The sequence below is a fragment of the Anomaloglossus baeobatrachus genome, chromosome 2 (genome assembly GCF_048569485.1).
Source record: "Anomaloglossus baeobatrachus isolate aAnoBae1 chromosome 2, aAnoBae1.hap1, whole genome shotgun sequence".
Taxonomy (NCBI): Eukaryota; Metazoa; Chordata; class Amphibia; order Anura; family Aromobatidae; genus Anomaloglossus; species Anomaloglossus baeobatrachus.
This window is the reverse complement of record NC_134354.1, coordinates 396,454,335-396,479,848: the sequence shown is the minus strand read 5'-3', so window position 1 is coordinate 396,479,848 and position 25,514 is coordinate 396,454,335. Positions and strand designations below refer to the sequence as shown.

At 42.3% G+C, this 25,514-nt stretch overlaps 1 protein-coding gene across 2 annotated transcripts in view; it reads left to right on the top strand.

Annotated features, from left to right (window-relative positions):
* Positions 1-4,254: 4,254 nt before the first annotated feature.
* The window catches only part of TBC1D32 (TBC1 domain family member 32), a 150,210-nt gene continuing 128,950 nt past the window's right edge, over positions 4,255-25,514 (top strand). For both annotated transcript variants that reach the window (XM_075336070.1, XM_075336069.1), the window contains exons 1-3: positions 4,255-4,424; positions 21,147-21,342; positions 21,520-21,681. In XM_075336070.1, coding sequence (XP_075192185.1) covers positions 21,185-21,342; positions 21,520-21,681 — 320 coding nt within the window. In that variant the 5' untranslated portion in view covers positions 4,255-4,424; positions 21,147-21,184. The remainder of the gene's footprint in view (positions 4,425-21,146; positions 21,343-21,519; positions 21,682-25,514) is intronic.

The window sequence follows — 25,514 nt, the reverse complement described above, 5'->3', positions numbered from 1 at the left end:
TCTGCTGTACTGCCAGCGTGAGCCGAGTGTCATGCGAGGTGATCGCAGTAATCCCGTGTGGCCCCAGCCTTAAAAGAAGAGACCTGACTTTTCTTCAGGTGGCTTCCACTTGGAAGCTGGTCACTAGTTTTAAAGATGTCATAAAAGATGCTCCAGGAATCCAGCATGTCCTGAAGCATCTTCCTCACAAGTCTGACTTCGAGCCAGGACATCTACAGATGTTCTGTTCAGTCTACTAGTGAAAATACAACTAAAGGCTGTCCCTATATGTGTGAAGTCAGAAAAGATATTAATTATTATTATTATTATAACAATATTATTTCTCTAAAGCCAACCTATTCCATAGTTCTTTTCATATTAGAAGGGATATATACAGACAATGTAAGACATTACAGAGTAACAGATCATTCATTAATTAGCAAAAGGAGTGAAGACCTTCCTTGTAAGCTTACAATATATGAGGAAATACGGGAGACACAAAAGGTAAAAGTGACATAATTATAATAGATAAGGATATTCAAATAAATCTGCATGAACCGATCATCAGCCTGTATCTGTATAAGTCCAGATACAAAGTGCTATTGAGTGCATGTACTGTTTGGATACAGATGATAAAAGGGGACAAGTTCTGAGGACAATTTAGGCAGGGAAGTGTGGCACCCCTGAGGCTCAGGTCGCCACAGGGTACCGCACTCCACTTTGGGTGTAGTGCTGATCATGGATCTAAGGGAGTTCGGTGCCGGTTTCATCATATACAACCACGTACAAACATGGGTTGCCCCTTCTCCACTAGGGACTGGGCTAGGGTCAGGTACCAAAGGGTTTGCCAACATTTTGGCATTTACAGGATGCCATCACAACAGGGGCTCCAATCCACTAGCTTAGGACCTGGGTAGGGGGAGGAGTGGCCACCAGGGGGAGTTAAGAGTCACACACGCAGTACATTTAGAGAGTTCTCCAGCAGGAGTGAAAGTGAGTGGACGTCTTTCCCGGTAGCTCCTGTGGGACATAGGAGTTTAACGGTCGCTGTGGAGGATACTGTGTCAGCTTCCCTGGGACCAGCGCTGTTCAGGGTGCAGTACCCTAGGGTGCTGTAATTCCACGTTGCATCACCAGATTCTGACGGACGGAGAGGTTCCATGCTTCTCCGACCACACAAGTTTCCAGAGCCAAGTGGCACCTAGGATTCTGGGGCCTCGATCACGGTCAGACTCAAGGGGATCTATGCTACTGGCATAGGGAACAGCACTCTACATAGTACGGAAGGGACTCTAAGTGCTTCAAGCCACAGGGACCCGCACTACATAGCAGTGAGGATGGGCCCACAGACTACCGCATCGGTTCTAAACTCCCACGGATCCGACCTGAGCCCATCACGGCAGTGACCAGTGCTACTGAGCTGGTGACTGAAGCTGTGAGTAAACTACACGTTGAACCCGCAGAGACTGTGTTGCCTTGTCCTTACCGGCGTCGCCGCCCAGCGCTTAGGTGCCAACTGTCATCACCTTCCCTCTTCATCCACCCGGGCCCGCTTCTCCTGTGTGGAGCGATACCATCCCGGCTGCCTTAACACCTGCCTTGTCAAGGAATCCTGCAGTGGCAGCTACTCCTGGCCACATACCACAGGTGGCATCATGAGAAACTCTCCCAAATACCCCGCTTTCTCCACCATTTACTCTACGCCTTGGGGCAACAGAACCGGGCAAGGCAACCCATGACATCACCTGACCCGACCCAAAACGGTGACGATTAAGTTAACCACCTGCCCCGTGGGGCGCTACAGAAGACAGGCAGGGCCATATTTGGCATTCATAATGCCCTAGCCACTTTAACGTGTCATGTCCTCTACTGGTAAATCAGACTAAGTGTATGTGCACACAACATCTTTTCCAGGTGGATCTGCTCCATTACCTACCTGAATAGCACTGAATAGACTCTAAATTGTTTGGATATAGTGCTTTGTGAAAATATTCGGCTCCCTTGAATTTTTCAACCTTTTCCCACATTTCAGGCTTCAAACATAAAAGAATTTTAATGTTATGGTGAAGAATCAACAACAAGTGGGACACAATTGTGAAGTTGAACGAAATTTATTGGTTATTTTAACCTTTTTTAAAAAATAAATAACTGAAAAGTGGGGTCTGCAATATTATTCATCCCCTTTACTTTCAGCGCAGCAAACTCATTCCAGAACTTCATTGAGGATTTCTGAATGATCCAATGTTGTCCTAAATGACTGATGATGATAAATATAAGCCACCTGTGTGTCATCTAGTCTCCGTATAAATGCACCTGCTCTGTGATAGTCTCAGTGTTCTGTTTAAAGTGCAGATAGCATCGTGAAGACCAAGGAACACAACAGGCAGGTCCGTGATACTGTTGTGCAGACGTTTAAAGCCGGATTAGGTTACAAACAGATTTCCAAAACTTTAAACATCCCAAGAAGCACTGTGCAAGCGATCATATTGAAATGGAAGGAGTAGCCATCCATCCAAACTTTCATCTCAAACAAGGAGAAGACTGATCAGAGATGCAGCCAAGAGGCCCATGATCACTCTGGATGAACTGCAGAGATCTACAGCTGAGGTGAGAGTCTGTCCATAAGACAACAAGCAGTCGTACACTGCACAAATCTGGCCTTTATGGAAGAGTGGCAAGGAGAAAGCCATTTCTCAAAGATATCCATAAAACGTGTTGTTTAAAGTTTTCCACAAGCCACCTGAGAGCCACACCAAACATGTGGAAGAAGGTGCTCTGGTCAGATTAAACCAAAATCAAACTATTTGGGCACAATGCCAAATGATATGTTTGGCGCAAAAGTAACATAGCTCATCACCCTGAACACACCATCCCCACTGTCAAACATGGTGGTGGCAGAATCATTGTTTGGGCCCTCTTTTCTTAAGCAGGGACAGGGAAGATGGTTAAAATTGATGGGAAGATGGATGGAGCCAAATACAGGACCATTTTTGAAGAAAACCTGTTGGAGTCTGCAAAAGACCTGAGACTGGGACGGAGATTTGTCTTCCAACAAGACAATGATCCCAAACATAAAGCAAAATCTACAATGGAATGGTTCACAAATAAACGTATCCAGGTGTTAGAATGGCCAAGTCAAAGCCCAGACCTGAATCCAATTGAGAATCTGTGGAAAGAGCTGAAAACTGCTGTTCACAAACGCTCTCCATCCAACCTCACTCAGCTCGAGCTGTTTGCAAAGGAAGAATGGGCAAGAATTTCAGTCTCTCAATGTGCAAAACTGATAGAGACATACCCCAAGCGACTTGCAGCTGTAATTGCAGGAAATGGTGGCGCTACAAAGTATTAGTTTACAGGGGATGAATAATATTGCACGCCCCAATTTTCAGTTTATTTTTTTAAAAAAGTTTAAAATAAGCAATACATTTTATTCACCTTCACAATTGTGTCCCACTTGTTGATTCTTCACCATAACATTAACATTCTTATCTTTATGTTTGAAGCCTGAAATGTGGGAAAAGGTTGAAAAATTCAAGGGGCCGAATACTTTCGCAAGGCACTGTATATTCCATGTTCATTCCCCACCTATCTAACACAGGGAATAAAATATACACCTGTTTATATAGAATATGTGGACATTTCCCTATTATTTACATATATTCCAAGTTCATTCCTCACCCAAGAAGCTCAGGGAATAAAATATACACCTGTTTTACTGGGATTTGTGGACATTTCCCTAATATCTACATACAGTATATTCCATGCCTATGATGTCTAAGAAACTCATTATTCATCTCTATAATTTGGAACCAATACGTTATGTTCATTCTTTTTGTTCATTCCTTTTCTTCATTCTTTTAATATGTCCTAATAAAAAATAAAGACAAAAAGAGAATATAACAGTGACATAGAAATAAAGCCCCACATATCAAGAAAAAAAAAAGATATAAAACTACTTTAACTTCTTTAACCACGTGTATGCAAAAATGGCCCTGTATAGGAACAAAGGTAGTTGTTGTGGTATTGAACTGGTTAAACATGTTCATAGAAAAAAAAAGAAGCTACTGTTCTTGAGACTCAAAAGTAACATAAAAATCATCTTAACATAAGGGGCAAAACTGACTTCAAGCACCAAAGGGTTAAATAATAATAATTTAAATACACCACTGTAATAGAAATAAGTACTGTCTGGAGGGAAAGGCAAATCACGCAGCACAGTATTGGCCCTGACAGGCTTCCGTAGCGCTGATGATCTGCCTCGGAGCTGCCGGGAGACGTCAGGATGTAGCTAAGATACGGATTGTTTATCTCTCTCAGTATCTCGGGTCTGGTTGGAGGTCATGTGATCAGCTCCAGTGACCGCAGCAGAGCCGCCGGGACCAGTGACCGCAGCAGAGCCGCCGGGACCAGTGACCGCAGCAGAGCCGCCGGGACCAGTGACCGCAGTGAGTGCGTCAGTGTATGGATGGGCTGCGTCACATCTACAGAGGGAGAATGGCATTCTGGACTGCTCCAATGACAGTGCGTCTGAGGGGCGTGGCTACGAGCCGGCGATATAGATAGGGGCGAGCTGTGCCTCCTATTGATACGGATGGGATTATCGGCCCTCGGAACACGGCGGGACTGACGCTCTACTGTCACCATAGCAACCCCGGGGCCTCCAGGCTCTGCCCTTTGATGTGACCCATAAAAGTTCTGTCAGAATCACTGTGTATCTACTCCAGGCTCCAAGCCAAGTGTATGACAGAGGGAATGTACTGGGCACATGGTCTCCACCTCCGGTCCAGAGTATATGTCCTGCAGAGCACAGTATATAGTGTATATGTGTGATATGTTCTGCAGAGCACAGTATATACTGTATATGTGTGATATGTTCTGCAGAGCACTGTATATGTGTGATATGTTCTGCAGAGCACGGTATATACTGTATATGTCTGGTATGTTCTGCAGAGCACAGTATATAGTGTATATGTCTGGTATGTTCTGCAGAGCACGGTATATACTGTATGTGTCTGGTATGTTCTGCAGAGCACAGTATATACTGTATATGTCTGGTATGTTCTGCAGAGCACAGTATATAGTGTATATGTGTGATATGTCCTGCAGAGCACAGTATATAGTGTATATGTCTGGTATGTTCTGCAGAGCACGGTATATAGTGTATATGTCTGGTATGTTCTGCAGAGCACGGTATATACTGTATATGTCTTGTATGTTCTGCAGAGCACGGTATATACTGTATATGTCTGGTATGTTCTGCAGAGCACGGTATATACTGTATATGTCTGGTATGTTCTGCAGAGCACAGTATATACTGTATATGTCTGGTATGTTCTGCAGAGCACAGTATATAGTGTATATGTGTGATATGTCCTGCAGAGCACAGTATATAGTGTATATGTGTGATATGTTCTGCAGAGCACGGTATATACTGTATATGTCTGGTATGTTCTGCAGAGCACGGTATATAGTGTATATGTGTGATATGTTCTGCAGAGCACGGTATATACTGTATATGTCTGGTATGTTCTGCAGAGCACAGTATATAGTGTATATGTGTGATATGTTCTGCAGAGCACAGTATATAGTGTATATGTGTGATATGTTCTGCAGAGCACAGTATATACTGTATGTGTCTGGTATGTTCTGCAGAGCACGGTATATACTGTATATGTCTGGTATGTTCTGCAGAGCACAGTATATACTGTATATGTGTGATATGTTCTGCAGAGCACGGTATATACTGTATATGTCTGGTATGTTCTGCAGAGCACGGTATATACTGTATATGTCTGGTATGTTCTGCAGAGCACAGTATATACTGTATATGTCTGGTATGTTCTGCAGAGCACAGTATATACTGTATATGTGTGATATGTTCTGCAGAGCACGGTATATACTGTATATGTCTGGTATGTTCTGCAGAGCACGGTATATACTGTATATGTCTGGTATGTTCTGCAGAGCACAGTATATACTGTATATGTCTGGTATGTTCTGCAGAGCACAGTATATAGTGTATATGTGTGATATGTCCTGCAGAGCACAGTATATAGTGTATATGTGTGATATGTTCTGCAGAGCACGGTATATACTGTATATGTCTGGTATGTTCTGCAGAGCACAGTATATACTGTATGTGTCTGGTATGTTCTGCAGAGCACGGTATATACTGTATATGTCTGGTATGTTCTGCAGAGCACAGTATATACTGTATATGTGTGATATGTTCTGCAGAGCACGGTATATACTGTATATGTCTGGTATGTTCTGCAGAGCACGGTATATACTGTATATGTCTGGTATGCTCTGCAGAGCACGGTATATACTGTATATGTCTGGTATGTCCTGCAGAGCACGGTATATAGTGTATATGTCTGGTATGTTCTGCAGAGCACAGTATATAGTGTATATGTGTGATATGTCCTGCAGAGCACAGTATATACTGTATGTGTCTGGTATGTCCTGCAGAGCACAGTATATAGTGTATATGTGTGATATGTTCTGCAGAGCACAGTATATAGTGTATATGTGTGATATGTTCTGCAGAGCACGGTATATATACTGTATATGTGTGATATGTTCTGCAGAGCACAGTATATAGTGTATATGTGTGATATGTTCTGCAGAGCACAGTATATAGTGTATATGTGTGATATGTTCTGCAGAGCACAGTATATAGTGTATGTGTCTGATATGTTCTGCAGAGCACAGTATATAGTGTATATGTGTGATATGTTCTGCAGAGCACGGTATATACTGTATGTGTCTGGTATGTTCTGCAGAGCACGGTATATACTGTATATGTGTGATATGTTCTGCAGTTCACGGTATATACTGTATATGTCTGGTATGTTCTGCAGAGCACGGTATATACTGTATATGTCTGATATGTTCTGCAGAGCACAGTATATACTGTACATGTGTGATATGTTCTGCAGTGCACGGTATATACTGTATATGTGTGGTATGTTCTGCAGAGCACGGTATATATACTGTATATGTCTGATATGTTCTGCAGAGCACGGTATATACTGTATATGTCTGGTATGTTCTGCAGAGCACAGTATATAGTGTATATGTCTGGTATGTTCTGCAGAGCACGGTATATACTGTATATGTCTGGTATGTTCTGCAGAGCACAGTATATAGTGTATATGTGTGATATGTTCTGCAGAGCACAGTATATAGTGTATATGTGTGATATGTTCTGCAGAGCACAGTATATAGTGTATATGTCTGGTATATTCTGCAGAGCACGGTATATATTGTATATGTCTGGTATGTTCTGCAGAGCACGGTATATACTGTATATGTGTGATATGTTCTGCAGAGCACAGTATATAGTGTATATGTGTGATATGTTCTGCAGAGCACAGTATATAGTGTATATGTCTGGTATGTTCTGCAGAGCACGGTATATACTGTATATGTGTGATATGTTCTGCAGAGGTATATACTGTATATGTCTGGTATGTTCTGCAGAGCACGGTATATACTGTATATGTCTGGTATGTTCTGCAGAGCACGGTATATACTGTATATGTCTGGTATGTTCTGCAGAGCACGGTATATACTGTATATGTCTGGTATGTTCTGCAGAGCACGGTATATACTGTATATGTGTGATATGTTCTGCAGAGCACGGTATATACTGTATATGTCTGGTATGTTCTGCAGAGCACGGTATATACTGTATATGTCTGGTATGTTCTGCAGAGCACGGTATATACTGTATGTGTCTGGTATGTTCTGCAGAGCATGGTATATACTGTATATGTCTAGTATGTTCTACAGAGCACGGTATATACTGTATATGTCTGGTATGTTCTGCAGAGCATGGTATATACTGTATATGTGTGATATGTTCTGCAGAGGTATATACTGTATATGTGTGATATGTTCTGCAGAGCACGGTATATACTGTATATGTCTGGTATGTTCTGCAGAGCACAGTATATAGTGTATATGTGTGATATGTCCTGCAGAGCACGGTATATACTGTATGTGTCTGGTATGTCCTGCAGAGCACAGTATATAGTGTATATGTGTGATATGTTCTGCAGAGCACAGTATATAGTGTATATGTGTGATATGTTCTGCAGAGCACGGTATATATACTGTATATGTGTGATATGTTCTGCAGAGCACAGTATATAGTGTATATGTGTGATATGTTCTGCAGAGCACAGTATATAGTGTATATGTGTGATATGTTCTGCAGAGCACAGTATATAGTGTATGTGTCTGATATGTTCTGCAGAGCACAGTATATAGTGTATATGTGTGATATGTTCTGCAGAGCACGGTATATACTGTATGTGTCTGGTATGTTCTGCAGAGCACGGTATATACTGTATATGTGTGATATGTTCTGCAGTTCACGGTATATACTGTATATGTCTGGTATGTTCTGCAGAGCACGGTATATACTGTATATGTCTGATATGTTCTGCAGAGCACAGTATATACTGTACATGTGTGATATGTTCTGCAGTGCACGGTATATACTGTATATGTGTGGTATGTTCTGCAGAGCACGGTATATATACTGTATATGTCTGATATGTTCTGCAGAGCACGGTATATACTGTATATGTCTGGTATGTTCTGCAGAGCACAGTATATAGTGTATATGTCTGGTATGTTCTGCAGAGCACGGTATATACTGTATATGTCTGGTATGTTCTGCAGAGCACAGTATATAGTGTATATGTGTGATATGTTCTGCAGAGCACAGTATATAGTGTATATGTGTGATATGTTCTGCAGAGCACAGTATATAGTGTATATGTCTGGTATATTCTGCAGAGCACGGTATATATTGTATATGTCTGGTATGTTCTGCAGAGCACGGTATATACTGTATATGTGTGATATGTTCTGCAGAGCACAGTATATAGTGTATATGTGTGATATGTTCTGCAGAGCACAGTATATAGTGTATATGTCTGGTATGTTCTGCAGAGCACGGTATATACTGTATATGTGTGATATGTTCTGCAGAGGTATATACTGTATATGTCTGGTATGTTCTGCAGAGCACGGTATATACTGTATATGTCTGGTATGTTCTGCAGAGCACGGTATATACTGTATATGTCTGGTATGTTCTGCAGAGCACGGTATATACTGTATATGTCTGGTATGTTCTGCAGAGCACGGTATATACTGTATATGTGTGATATGTTCTGCAGAGCACGGTATATACTGTATATGTCTGGTATGTTCTGCAGAGCACGGTATATACTGTATATGTCTGGTATGTTCTGCAGAGCACGGTATATACTGTATGTGTCTGGTATGTTCTGCAGAGCATGGTATATACTGTATATGTCTAGTATGTTCTACAGAGCACGGTATATACTGTATATGTCTGGTATGTTCTGCAGAGCATGGTATATACTGTATATGTGTGATATGTTCTGCAGAGGTATATACTGTATATGTGTGATATGTTCTGCAGAGCACGGTATATACTGTATATGTCTGGTATGTTCTGCAGAGCACGGTATATACTGTATATGTGTGATATGTTCTGCAGAGGTATATACTGTATATGTCTGGTATGTTCTGCAGAGCACGGTATATACTGTATATGTCTGGTATGTTCTGCAGAGCACGGTATATACTGTATGTGTCTGGTATGTTCTGCAGAGCATGGTATATACTGTATATGTCTAGTATGTTCTACAGAGCACGGTATATACTGTATATGTCTGGTATGTTCTGCAGAGCACGGTATATACTGTATATGTGTGATATGTTCTGCAGAGGTATATACTGTATATGTGTGATATGTTCTGCAGAGCACGGTATATACTGTATATGTCTGGTATGTTCTGCAGAGCACGGTATATACTGTATATGTGTGATATGTTCTGCAGAGGTATATACTGTATATGTCTGATATGTTCTGCAGAGCACGGTATATACTGTATATGTCTGGTATGTTCTGCAGAGCACGGTATATACTGTATATGGTATATTCTGCAGAGCACGGTATATACTGTATATGTCTGGTTTGTTCTGCAGCGCACGGTATATACTGTGTATGTCTGGTATGTTCTGCAGAGCACGGTATATACTGTATATGTCTGGTATGTTCTGCAGAGCACGGTATATACTGTATATGCCTGGTATGTTCTGCAGAGCACGGTATATACTGTATGTGTCTGGTATGTTCTGCAGAGCACGGTATATACTGTATGTGTCTGGTATGTTCTGCAGAGCACGGTATATACTGTATATGTCTGGTATGTTCTGCAGAGCACGGTATATAGTGTATATGTCTGGTATGTTCTGCAGAGCACGGTATATATAGTGTATGTGTCTGGTATGTTCTGCAGAGCACGGTATATAGTGTATATGTGTGATATGTTCTGCAGAGCACGGTATATACTGTATGTGTCTGGTATGTTCTGCAGAGCACGGTATATATACTGTATATGTCTGGTATGTTCTGCAGAGCATGGTATATACTGTATGTGTCTGGCATGTTCTGCAGAGCACGGTATATACTATATATGTCTGGTATGTTCTGCAGAGCACGGTATATACTGTATGTGTCTGGTGTGTTCTGCAGAGCACGGTATATATAGTATATGTGTGATATGTTCTGCAGAGCACGGTATATACTGTATATGTCTGGTATGTTCTGCAGAGCACGGTATATACTGTATATGTCTGGTATGTTCTGCAGAGCACGGTATATACTGTATATGTCTGGTATGTTCTGCAGAACACGGTATATACTGTATATGTCTGGTATGTTCTGCAGAGCACGGTATATACTGTATATGGTATGTTCTGCAGAGCACGGTATATACTGTATATGTCTAGTATGTTCTGCAGAACACGGTATATACTGTATGTGTCTGGTATGTTCTGCAGAGCACGGTATGTACTGTATATGTCTGGTATGTTCTGCAGAGCACGGTATATACTGTATATGTGTGATATGTTCTGCAGAGCACGGTATATACTGTATATGTCTGGTATGTTCTGCAGAGCACGGTATATAGTGCATATGTCTGGTATGTTCTGCAGAGCACGGTATATACTGTATATGTCTGGTATGTTCTGCAGAGCACGGTATATACTGTATATGTCTGGTATGTTCTGCAGAGCACGGTATATACTGTATATGTCTGGTATGTTCTGCAGACCACGGTATATACTGTATGTGTCTGGCATGTTCTGCAGAGCACGGTATATACTGTATATGTCTGGTATGTTCTGCAGAGCACGGTATATACTGTATATGTCTGGTATGTTCTGCAGAGCACGGTATATACTGTATGTGTCTGATATGTTCTGCAGACCACGGTATATACTGTATATGTCTGGTATGTTCTGCAGAGCACGGTATATAGTGTATATGTCTGGTATGTTCTGCAGAGCACGGTATATACTGTATATGTCTGGTATGTTCTGCAGACCACGGTATATACTGTATGTGTCTGATATGTTCTGCAGACCACGGTATATACTGTATATGTCTGGTATGTTCTGCAGAGCACGATATATACTGTATATGTCTGGAATGTTCTGCAGAGCACGGTATATACTGTATATGTCTGGTATGTTCTGCAGAGCACGGTATATACTGTATGTGTCTGATATGTTCTGCAGAGCACGGTATATACTGTATATGTCTGGTATGTTCTGCAGAGCACGGTATATACTGTATGTGTCTGGTATGTTCTGCAGAGCACGGTATATACTGTATATGTCTGGTATGTTCTGCAGAGCACGGTATATACTGTATATGTCTGGTATGTTCTGCAGAGCACGGTATATACTGTATATGTCTGGTATGTTCTGCAGAGCACGGTATATACTGTATGTGTCTGGCATGTTCTGCAGAGCACGGTATATACTGTATATGTCTGGTATGTTCTGCAGAGCACGGTATATACTGTATATGTCTGGTATGTTCTGCAGAGCACGGTATATACTGTATATGTCTGGTATGTTCTGCAGAGCACGGTATATACTGTATATGTCTGGTATGTTCTGCAGACCACGGTATATACTGTATGTGTCTGATATGTTCTGCAGACCACGGTATATACTGTATGTGTCTGATATGTTCTGCAGACCACGGTATATACTGTATATGTCTGGTATGTTCTGCAGAGCACGATATATACTGTATATGTCTGGAATGTTCTGCAGAGCACGGTATATACTGTATATGTCTGGTATGTTCTGCAGAGCACGGTATATACTGTATGTGTCTGATATGTTCTGCAGAGCACGGTATATACTGTATATGTCTGGTATGTTCTGCAGAGCACGGTATATACTGTATATGTCTGGTATGTTCTGCAGAGCACGGTATATACTGTATATGTCTGGTATGTTCTGCAGAGCACGGTATATACTGTATGTGTCTGGCATGTTCTGCAGAGCACGGTATATACTGTATATGTCTGGTATGTTCTGCAGAGCACGGTATATACTGTATATGTCTGGTATGTTCTGCAGAGCACGGTATATACTGTATATGTCTGGTATGTTCTGCAGAGCACGGTATATACTGTATATGTCTGGTATGTTCTGCAGAGCACGGTATATACTGTATATGTCTGGTATGTTCTGCAGAGCACGGTATATACTGTATGTGTCTGGCATGTTCTGCAGAGCACGGTATATACTGTATATGTCTGGTATGTTCTGCAGAGCACGGTATATACTGTATATGTCTGGTATGTTCTGCAGAGCACGGTATATACTGTATATGTCTGGTATGTTCTGCAGAGCACGGTATATACTGTATATGTCTGGCATGTTCTGCAGAGCACGGTATATACTGTATATGTCTGGTATGTTCTGCAGAGCACGGTATATACTGTATATGTCTGGTATGTTCTGCAGACCACGGTGCACACATTGTCTGCAAACAGATCTGCATGTTCTAGCAGAAAAAAAGCTGCGGAAAAAAACCGCTGTGCTGCAATTTGCCACATTTTTTATGCGTTTTTTTTCATTGCATTCAATGGTGAAAACGCAGGAGAAACACAGAAAGAATTGACATGCTGCAGATTGTTTTCTGCAACAAAATCTGCAAGGAAAAATTCCTGAAAGTGCACAGCACCTCAGAATTCTCATTGACTTTGCTGGTATCAGGATTTCCCCACCTAAGGCCCTATGCACACGCTGCGGATTTGCCGTGGATTTGCTGCATGAATTGCTGCAGAAAATGTTCATAAACTTTCTGCAGTCATTCCCCAGCAAAACCTATGGTAAAAAAATATGGTGTGCGTACACTGTTTTTTTCCCCCTACAGAATTTCTGCAGCAAAAAGAATGTGCATGTCCCTTCTTTTCTGCAGGTACCTGCGGTTTTTGCCATAGATAATGGTAAAAAACCGCAGAGACCAACCCGAGGAAAAACCAAGGGAAACCACAGCAAAAACGCGAGTGCGTTTCCAAAGGGTGCTGATTTTTCTTAAGAAAAGTCCATTTTCTAGTTCGCACATAGCCTAACAAGCACAGGGAATGACCCTCTGCTCTGAGCATCAGCTAAGGGTCATGCATCTGTGATCTGATTTTGCGATCGGATCACAGCTGCGGAGAATCTCTTTCTTTCTCTCTCTCTTTTTCTCTCTCTCTCTTTTTCTCTCTCTCTCTTTTTTCTCTCTCTCTCTTTTTCTCTCTCTCTCTCTTTTTCTCTCTCTCTCTTTTTCTCTCTCTCTCTTTTTCTCTCTCTCTCTCTCTCCACAGTCGCCGGTGGGTGGGTCTATATCGTGCAGTACACTAAATAAATAAGTAAAAAATAAACAGGATTCACAATTTTGATACCCAGCCAAGATAAAACCACACAGCTGAGGGCTGGTATTCTCAGACTGGGGAGACCCACGTTATTGAGAGTCCCCCATCCTAAAAATATAAGCCAGCAGCCGGCTGTAATTGCCGCATCCATTAGGTGCCACAGTCCCGGGACTCTACCCAGCTCATCCCGAATTGCCCTGGTGCTGTGGCAATCGAAGTAATAAGGAGTTAATGGCAGCCCATAGCTGCCACTAAGTCCCAGATTAATCATGTCAGGCATCTATGAGACATCCCCCGTGATTAATCTATAGTGAAAGTAAATAAACACATACACCCGAAAAAATCCTTTATTTGAAATAAAAGACAAAAAACATTCTCTTTCATCACTTTATTAATCCCCAAACATAGTAACATACAGTGCCTACAAGTAGTATTCAACCCCCTGCAGATTTAGCAGGTTTACACATTCGGAATTAACTTGGCATTGTGACATTTGGACTGTAGATCAGCCTGGAAGTGTGAAATGCACTGCAGCAAAAAAGAATGTTATTTCTTTTTTTATTTTTTTTTAAATTGGGAAAAGTTTATTCAGAGGGTCATTTATTATTCAACCCCTCAAACCACAAGATTTCTGTTTGGTTCCCCTAAAGTATTAAGAAGTATTTCAGGCACAAAGAACAATGAGCTTCACATGTTTGGATTAATTATCTCTTTTTCCAGCCTTTTCTGACTAATTAAAACCCTCCCCAAACTTGTGAACAGCACTCATACTTGGTCAACATGGGAAAGAGTGGCCTAGTCAGTCTCCTGACCTCAACCCAATTGAAAACTTGTGGAAGGAGCTCAAGATTAAAGTCCACATGAGACACCCAAAGAACCTAGATAACTTGGAGAAGATCTGCATGGAGGAGTGGGCCAAGATAACTCCAGAGACCTGTGCCGGCCTGATCAGGTCTTATAAAAGACGATTATTAGCTGTAATTGCAAACAAGGGTTATTCCACAAAATATTAAACCTAGGAGTTGAATAATAATTGACCCACACTTTTATGTTGAAAATGTCTTCAAATTTAACTGAGCAACATAACTTGTTGGTTTGTAAGATTTATGCATCTGTTAATAAATCCTGCTCTTGTTTGAAGTTTGCAGGCTCTAACTTATTTGCATCTTATCAAACCTGCTAAATCTGCAGGGGCTTGAATACTACTTGTAGGCACTGTAGTTTCTAAGGCTGCAGGAAGAGTTTATGTCCATCTAGTTCAGCCTATTTTTAGTGCCGCTGTTCTCCAGTGTTCAACCTGCGGAAGGCAAAAACCCACAGAGTAGAAGCCAGTTTTCTCCATAGGGAAAAAAACTATTTCCCGATTCCTAAGCTAGGTCAACTATCTACCTGTAATATAATGTTATTTATAACCTTCTATACTTTTGCTATCAATAAAAGCATCCATTCCTCTCTTAAATTCATTCAGTGAGGTGGCCATCACCACTTCCTCAGGAAGAGAGTTCCAGAGCCTCACTGCTCTTACCGTGAAGAACCCTCTTCTATGCTGGTGCAGAAATTTTCTTTCCTCCAAACGAAGAGAATGCCCCCTTGTTCTTGTCATAAGGGGTCTTTACATGCTGCGACATCGCTAGCGATTGCTAGCGATGTCGAGCACAATAGCACCCGCCCCCATCGTACATGCGATATTTGGTGATCGCTGCCTTAGCGAACATTATCGCTATGGCAGCGTCACACGCACATACCTGTGCAGCGATGTCGCTGTGACCGCCGAACAATCACTCCTTCAAGCGGGAGATGCGTTCGGCATCACCGCGACGTCACCGCGACGTCACTAAGCGGCCGTCCAATAGAAGCGGAGGGGCGGAGATGAGCGGGACTTAACATCCCGCCCATCTCCTTCCTTCCTCATTGCCGGTGGACGCAGGTAAGGAGATGTTCGTCCTTCCTGCGGTGTCACACATAGCGATGTGTGATGCTGCAGAAACGACAAACAACCTCATACCAGCAGCAGCAACGATATTAAGGAAAGGAGCGACATGTCAACGATCACCGTTTTTGGACGATTTTGCGATCGTTGATCGTTGCTCCTTGGTGTCACACGCTGCGATGTCGCTACCGGTACCGAATGTGCGTCACTAACGACGTGACCCCGACGATATATCAGTAGTGATGTCGCAGCGTGTAAAGCACCCTATAGTCCTTGGTACAAACCGATCATGGGAGAGATCTCTGTACTGCCCTCTGATATACTTTTACATATTTATTAGGTCTCCCCTAAAGGTAGCTTTACACGCTACGACATCGCTAAAGCGATGTTGTTGGGGTCACGGAATTTGTGACGCACATCCGGCCGCGTTAGCGATGTCGTTGCGTGTGACACCTATGAGCGATTTTGAATCGTCGCAAAAATGTTCAAAATCGCTAATCGGTGACATACCCCCCTATTCCCAATTATCGTTGCTGCTGTAGGTACGATGTTGTTCATCGTTCCTGCGGCAGCACACATCGCTACGTGTGACACCGCAGGAACGAGGAACATCACCTTACCTGCGGCCGCCGGCAATGAGGAAGGAAGAAGGTGGGCGGGATGTTACGTCCCGCTCATCTCCGCCCCTCCGCTTCGATTGGGCGGCCGCTTAGTGACGTCTCTGTGACGCCGAAAGGAGGCGGTTTGCCAGTCACAGCGACGTCGTTAGGCAGGTAAGTAGTGTGACGGGTCCGCGCGATTTTGTGTGCCACAGGCAGCGATTTGCCCGTGACGCACAAACGATGGGGGCGGGAACGCACGCTAGCGATCTCGCTAGCGAGATCGCAGCGTGTAAAGCGGCCTTAAGTCTTCTCTTTTCTAGAGTAAATAGACCTAATTTTGATAACCTTTCTGGGTATTGTAATGCACCCACTCTATTTATTATTTTAGTTGCCCGCCTCTGAACCCTTTCAAGCACCAGCGCCCAAAATTGCAGACAATACTCCAAGTGTGGTCTGACGAGTGATTTGTACAGAGGGAGAATGATGTTTTCATCTCGTGCCCCCAGACCTCTTCTAATGTATCCCATGACCCTATTTGCTTTGGTGGCAGCTGCCTGACACTGGGCACTCCAGTTTAGCTTCTTATTGACTAAAGCGGGCTTCATACGCAGCGACATCGCTAACGAGATGTCGTTGGGGTCACGGAATTCGTGACGCACATCCGGCCTCGTTAGCAATGTCGTTGCGTGTGAAACGCAAGAATGACCGTTAACGATCAAAATTACTTACCTAATCGTTGATTGTTGACACGTTGTTCTAATCCCGATTATCATTGCTGTTGCAGGACGCAGATTGTTCGTCGTTCCTGCGGCAGCACACATCGCTATGTGTGACACCGCAGGAACGTGGAACATCACCGTACCTGCAGCTGCCGGCAATGAGGAAGGAAGGAGATGGGTGGGATGTTACGGCCGCTCATCTTCGCCCCTCCACTTCTATTGGGCGGCCGCTTAGTGACGCCGCTGTGACACCGAACGAACCGCCCCCTTAGAAAGGAGGCGGTTCGCCGGCCACAGTGACGTCGCTAGGCAGGTAAGTATGTGTGATGGGTGTAAGCGATGTTGTGCGCCATGGTCAGCGATTTGCCCGTGACGCACAATCGACGGAGGCGGGTGCTTTCACCAGCGACATCGCTAGCGATGTCGCTGTGTGTAAAGCCCGCTTTAGATGCCTAAGTCTTTTTCCATGTCTAATTTCCCCAGCAGTTTCCCATTTAGTAGGTAATCATAGCATCTGTTTCTCCTTCCCATGTGCATAACCTTACACTTATCTGAGTTAAATCTCATTTGCAATTTTTCAGCCCAATTCTCCAATTTACTCAAATCCTTCTGTATTTGCAAATTGTCCTCCTTTGTGTTAACTATTTTTACATAGTTTTGTATCATCTGCAAATACTGATATTTTACTCTGTAAGCCATCCACCAGATCATTAATAAATATATTAAAAAGTAGAGGGCCCAGTACAGACCCCTGTGGCACCCCACTAGTAACCGTGGCCCAATCTGAAAATGCACCATTAATAACCACTCTTTGTTTTCTATCACTGAGCCAGCTACCTACCCATCTACACACATTTTCCCCGAGCCCAAGCTTTCTAATTTTGCTTATCAATCTTTTATGTGGGACAGTGTCAAATGCTTTACCGAAGTCGAGATAAAGGACATCCAATGATTCTCCTCGGTCTATGTGAGAGCTTACATCCTCGTAGAAGCTGATCAGCTTAGATTGACAGGAGCGATTCTTCATAAATCCATGCTGATATGGAGTTAAACATTTATTAACATTGAGACATTCCATAATAGCATCCCTTAAAAACTCTTCAAAAATTTTACCCACAACAGATGTTAAGCTTACCGGCCTATAGTTTCCAGGTTCCCTTTTAGACCCCTTTTTTAATATTGGTACCACATTTGCTAGCCGCCAATCCAGTGGAACAGACCCAGTTTCTATAGAGTCTTTAAATATAAGGAATAGAGGCCTGTCTATCACATTACTTAACTCCCTTAATACCCAAGGGTGAATGCCATCAGGGCCTGGTGATTTGTCAATTTTAATGTTACTAAGTCGGTTCTGCACTTCTTCCTGGGTTAGGCAGGTCATACTTAATGAAGCGTTTACATGATCACTCTGCATTTCCCGTGGCATATGCTTTTCCTGTGTGAACACAGTTGAGAAAAAAGTATTTAAAACATTTGCTTTTCCCACGTCGCTCTATGATTTTACCCTTGTTGTTCTTTAAAGGGCCGACACCATCAATTTTAATCATTTTACTGTTTATATAATTAAAGAATAGTTTGGGATTTGTTTTGCTTTCCTTAGCAATGAGTCTCTCAGTTTCTACTTTTGCTAAATGAATTTGTTTTTTACACATTTTATTTTTTTCTCGATAACTTTTTAATGCTTCTTCTCTTCCTTCTTGTTTTAGCTTCTTAAATGCCTTTTTCTTATTATTTATTGCCCCTTTTACATCCTTATTTAGCCACATTGGTTTTCTCCTGTTCCTAGCCCTTTTATTTCCGTACGGTCTGGCTTGCTCGCAGTGGGTGTTTAATACCGATTTAAAAATTTCCCATTTATTTCCTGTGCTCCTATTTTTGAGGACATTGTCCCAAATACCCCTCCAGGTCTGGCGTAATCCTCACGAAGTCCCACGATGCTTTCAGCTCTGCTACATCGGAAGCTGACACGAGCGGCAGTAGAACACCGTCGCTCGTTGTGAGTTCCACAGAGCAACTGAAGTGACTCGCTCTGTCAGCGGTGACGTCACTCAAGTTACCCGCGGCCACAGCTGGATTCTCGGTACAAACTGCTACAAGGGATTAGTTTTTTTACCGGATCCGTCGCCTCAATTTTACCACAATCTCCAACGCATCCGTCACAAAACGGATTGTGACTGATTCAAAACAACGGAAGCAGCACTCAATGTCAAGCAGCTGCTAAAGCAAGCAAGATTTTAGGGTGTATAAAAAGAGAGATTAGATCCCGTGATCCCAATGTATTGTTACCCCTCTATAAATCACTTCTAAGGCCACATCTAGAATATGGGATCCAGTTTTGGGCTCCACATTTTAAAAAGGACATTCTGAAGTTAGAGTCAGTTCAAAGGCGGCAACTAGACTATTACAAGGAATGGAAGGCCTTCCATATGATGACAGGTTGGAAAAGATAGATATGTTTAGCTTTGAAAAAACACGTCTCAGAGGAGATCTCATTTATATGTATAAATACATGTGTGGTCAATATAAAGGACTGGCACATGACTTATTTCTTCCAAAGACAATACTAAGGACCAGGGGACACTCACTGCGAGTGGAAGAAAAGCGATTCCGACACCTAAATAGGAAAGGGTTCTTTACAGTTAGAGCAGTCAGACTGTGGAATACACTACCACAAGAGGTAGTAATGGCAGATACTATAACAGCTTTTAAAAAAGCCCTGGATGATTTCCTCACTACACACAACATTGTTGGGTATAAGTGACTTAGTGACCAAATGTAGAACTGGTGGAGGAAGGTTGAACTAGATGGACCTAGATCTTTTTTCAACCTAAGTAACTATGTAACTATGTAAGTGTGAATGTAGCCTAAGCCTTACATGAACTTCCTTTTTTTAACTTTGTATCTTTTTTTTTTTATCTCTCTACCCCTCGTTGCATCTAGCTTCACATAGCTGAATAGATGGTCATTTTCTTATTTGCTTAAACCACATTTCCCTGCTTTTCTTCAGTGTTCTCCTCCTCTCTTGTGTTCTCCTGACTAGACCCACCCTGATTTATCATCAAGCTATATATCTGTAGAATTACCCTTATGCTTCTTTACACTCTGTGCTATTGTACTGTACTTTGTCTAATCGATTTTATCTTCCGCCACGTAATTCAGCTTAGTTGCATGTGTGGTATTGCCTCATTAGCTGGTTTCTAGCATAGCTCAAGTCTTCTGCAGCTCTCTACAATTGAGCTTTTGTAATAACTAGGTAGCGCAGAGTTGAGCTGTGTATGTTGTCTGTTCTGTTGGTGACGGATCAGTGATGTGAAACTGCAAGTGCTGCTCTGTGGATGCATATGGCAGACGATATAATCAGCCAGGTAAGGTACTGTTTATGAAGGGAATGAGCATGGAATATTTGCAGATAACAGGGAAATGAACACATGTCCCATATAAATAAGTGTATCTTGTAGTCACTGTGCTTGTTGGTAGTCTCAGACCATATCCCTGAACGGTCAGACACAACCATTACACAGTACATAGTAGGGGCACATTTGTTATATGGTTACAAGGTTCCTTTCAATATTAAAAAAAGAAGCATAAGAGTAAGGCCTCGGTTTCATTTGCTTTGTGCACAGACGAGCCCCATCCGATAAAGTATTGGATTGCACTCCCACCAGTGCAAAACTATGGGGCAGTGTCGATCTGCGATTTATTTCTCATGCCATGTTGGCTTTTGGCAGTGAGTCTTGACACACACACACCCCATACAAGTCTATGGGTGCGTGTGAAACCTCGCACTGCACTCCCATGTCATCCGACTGCAGTACGAGGAATGCAGAGCAGGAGATGGGGAGAAAGTGTTCCCTCCATCTTTTCCAAAGCTGTGACCCGATCGTAAGATCACATCACAGTCGCATGGCCATTGGCTCACACTCACAGCAGAGGGTGATTAGCATATCTTGCATCGGAAGCTATGCGCAAGTGGAATCAAGCCCTAAAAGAAAGTCTGACCCCCATGCTAAAAAAAAAAATTCTTGCCAATGCCTCCAATAATCAATTGTGGGCTCTTGGTACTGGTATTCCACATCTCACCAGTTACGGCCGAAGTTCCAAAAAGTTGAAAAAGTAATTTATCGTTTTCTCCATCTAGTTTGCAGCTGCGCTTGTGAGTGGCACTGACGGACGTGTATGATGGCGAGCTTTTCAGCTGAGGATGAGGTCTCGCTCCAGTCCATGGTTAGGCAGTTGTTACAAAGTGTGAAGGAAAAGCTGGCTGGTGCACCATCGGCAGAATGTGCGGAGGAGATCCTGCTGCATCTAGAGGAGACGGATGAACATTTTCACAAGTAAGTGTTCTAGATGTGTGTCAAGTGCGGGTAATCCTCTGCCCAATATTTATTGTACCCGTTAGATGAATTAGCCACTTATTGCTTCATTCTCCATAGAATACAATGACATGTGATTTGCCTGAGGCCATATACAATGTGTTATCTAATGTATTTTTTGGCTGCCCTTTTTCATAGCTATGAGCTGGTGAAGTACTTGAGACATTACATCAAGAGCTCCCTGGGTTCAGTGATTGATGAGGAAACGGAGAGGTGTACCTCCGCTCAGACACAAGGAGAGGGATCCGGTTATGACACACTCGTACAACGTGTTACCAAACGGACTCGAGAATCCAAGGAGTGAGTTTCTGCATTGCTGTGATCTGCCCGTTTACTAGTAGCCCCTGTATTTTTGTAATCTTCCTAAAACAGGGAGGATAAGTGTGCTGCTCTCAGCTGTTTCTGTTACTCCCATAAAGTTTTATTGACTGCACATAGGCTCAGCTTTATCCACCTTCTTCTCTTCTGTGGTTTTGCAGCTATCAACTAACCAAACAGTGTCAAAACTGAAGGTTAAAGATGGCCTGTTACATCCTGGAAAACAGCTTAATGTAAAAAGAGACCAAAATATAAAATCATTCAGAGGCTTTCAGTCATAGAGGCGCGGCTGCAGCAGCTTCAGTCACCGCTCAGTACAAAGTGAGTGGCGGCTGTAACCACGTTCCCGACACTGATTTGACATCAGGCTCAGCAGTGCATCAGTGCAGTGCCAGCTGTCAGGCAGTGCACAGATGTGCTTACAGCCACTGCTCACTATGTAATGAGCAGTGACTGAAAGCCAGAGGCTGCCAGGAGAAATAAAGTTCATTTCCTCCCAAGAACCGGACTTTCATTGCAGCTGAGCAGTTTTAGAGCACTATTTACCTGCAGAATAAAGGCCCTGTCACACACAGAGATAAATCTGCGGCAGATCTGTGGTTGCAGTGAAATTGTGGACAATCAGTGCTAGGTTTGTGGCTGTGTACAAATGGAACAATATGTCCATGATTTCACTGCAACCACAGATCTGCCAAAGATTTATCTGTGTGTGTGACGGGGCCTTAACACCATATCTGCATGTTAATAGTGTTTTTCAAGATAACAGGTTCCCTTTAAAGGAAATCTGTCAGCAGGTTTATGCTATTTAATCTGAGAGCAGTATACTGTGAGGACAGAGACCCTGATTACAAAGATGTATCACTTATTAGGCTGTTTCAATAGCTTCAATACAATCAGTGTTTTCTCAGCATGAGATTATCACTATAGGACTATGTCTCACATATAGACAAATCAGGCTTATATGACCCCGCCCCCACCAGTCTTTGGCAGCTTGCCAACAATGCACAGTGTACACAGGGAGCTTCCAGTCAGGGGTGTGGGTGGGCTCAGAAGTCTTAGCTCTGCTACATCTACATAAGAGAAAACAGTTATTCTATGAAAACTACACCAAGCAGTCCAGTAAGTGATATATTGCTGGAATCAGGCTCTCAATCTATATATTATGCTGCTATCAGATTCCATAGCAAAAACCTGCTGACATATTCCCTTTAAGAACCAGCAATATATTATGTAATAACAATTGTTAGCTTCTTTATATAGTCTTCAAATGCAAGGTGTGGTAACGTAATACTTTCTTGTTTAAAGATAAGAAATATATTACATGATACTGTAACCACTAATAGGTTATTGATGAGTTTTCAGCTCTTACACTGCTGGGAATTTGGTTTATGTTTATTAGGAATTTCATTTACGCTTAATACTGATTTTATATATATATATATATATATATATATATATACACAGTTAGGTCCAGAAATATTTGGACAGTGACACAATTTTGGCGAGTTGGGCTCTGCATGCCACCACATTGGATTTGAAATGAAACCTCTACAACAGAATTCAAGTGCAGATTGTAAGGTTTAATTTGAAGGTTTGAACAAAAATATCTGATAGAAATTGTAGGAATTGTACACATTTCTTTACAAACACTCCACATTTTAGGAGGTCAAAAGTAATTGAACAAATAAACCAAACCCAAACAAAATATTTTTTTTCAATATTTTGTTGCGAATCCTTTGGAGGCAATCACTGCCTTAAGTCTGGAACCCATGGACATCACCAAACGCTGGGTTTCCTCCTTCTTAATGCTTTGCCAGGCCTTTACAGCCGCAGCCTTCAGGTCTTGCTTGTTTGTGGGTCTTTCCGTCTTAAGTCTGGATTTGAGCAAGTGAAATGCATGCTCAATTGGGTTAAGATCTGGTGATTGACTTGGCCATTGCATAATGTTCCACTTTTTTGCATTCATGAACTCCTGGGTAGCTTTGGCTGTATGCTTGGGGTCATTGTCCATCTGTACTATGAAGCGCCGTCCGATCAACTTTGCGGCATTTGGCTGAATCTGGGCTGAAAGTATATCCCGGTACACTTCAGAATTCATCCGGCTACTCTTGTCTGCTGTTATGTCATCAATAAACACAAGTGACCCAGTGCCATTGAAAGCCATGCATGCCCATGCCATCACGTTGCCTCCACCATGTTTTACAGAGGATGTGGTGTGCCTTGAATCATGTGCCGTTCCCTTTCTTCTCCAAACTTTTTTCTTCCCATCATTCTGGTACAGGTTGATCTTTGTCTCATCTGTCCATAGAATACTTTTCCAGAACTGAGCTGGCTTCATGAGGTGTTTTTCAGCAAATTTAACTCTGGCCTGTCTATTTTTGGAATTGATGAATGGTTTGCATCTAGATGTGAACCCTTTTGTATTTACTTTCATGGAGTCTTCTCTTTATTGTTGACTTAGAGACAGATACACCTACTTCACTGAGAGTGTTCTGGACTTCAGTTGATGTTGTGAACGGGTTCTTCTTCACCAAAGAAAGTATGCGGCGATCATCCACCACTGTTGTCATCCGTGGACGCCCAGGCCTTTTTGAGTTCCCAAGCTCACCAGTCAATTCCTTTTTTCTCAGAATGTACTCGACTGTTGATTTTGCTACTCCAAGCATGTCTGCTATCTCTCTGATGGATTTTTTCTTTTTTTTCAGCCTCAGGATGTTCTGCTTCACCTCAATTGAGAGTTCCTTAGGCCGCATGTTGTCTGGTCACAGCAACAGCTTCCAAATGCAAAACCACACACCTGTAATCAACCCCAGACCTTTTAACTACTTCATTGATTACAGGTTAATGAGGGAGACGCCTTCAGAGTTAATTACAGCCCTTAGAGTCCCTTGTCCAATTACTTTTGGTCCCTTGAAAAAGAGGAGGCTATGCATTACAGAGCTATGATTCCTAAACCCTTTCTCCGATTTGGATGTGAAAACTCTCATATTGCAGCTGGGAGTGTGCACTTTCAGCCCATATTATATATATAATTGTATTTCTGAACATGTTTTTGTAAACAGCTAAAATAACAAAACTTGTGTCACTGTCCAAATATTTCTGGACCTAACTGTATATATTTATATATATATATATATACAGTTAGGTCCAGAAATATTTGGACAGTGACACAGGTTTTGTTATTTTAGCTGTTTACAAAAACATGTTCAGAAATACAATTATATATATAATATGGGCTGAAAGGGCACACTCCCAGCTGCAATATGAGAGTTTTCACATCCAAATCGGAGAAAGGGTTTAGGAATCATAGCTCTGTAATGCATAGCCTCCTCTTTTTCAAGGGACCAAAAGTAATTGGACAAGGGACTCTAAGGGCTGCAATTAACTCTGAAGGCGTCTCCCTCGTTAACCTGTAATCAATGAAGTAGTTAAAAGGACTGGGCTTGATTACAGGTGTGTGGTTTTGCATTTGGAAGCTGTTGCTGTGACCAGACAACATGCGGTCTAAGGAACTCTCAATTGAGGTGAAGCAGAACATCCTGAGGCTGAAAAAAATAAAAAATCCATCAGAGAGATAGCAGACATGCTTGGAGTAGCAAAATCAACAGTCGGGTACATTCTGAGAAAAATGGAATTGACTGGTGAGCTTGGGAACTCAAAAAGGACTGGGCGTCCACGGATGACAACAGTGGTGGATGATCGCCGCATACTTTCTTTGGTAAAAAAGAAGAACCCATTCACAACATCAACTGAAGTCCAGAACACTCTCAGTGAAGTAGGTGTATCTGTCTGTAAGTCAACAGTAAAGAGAAGAC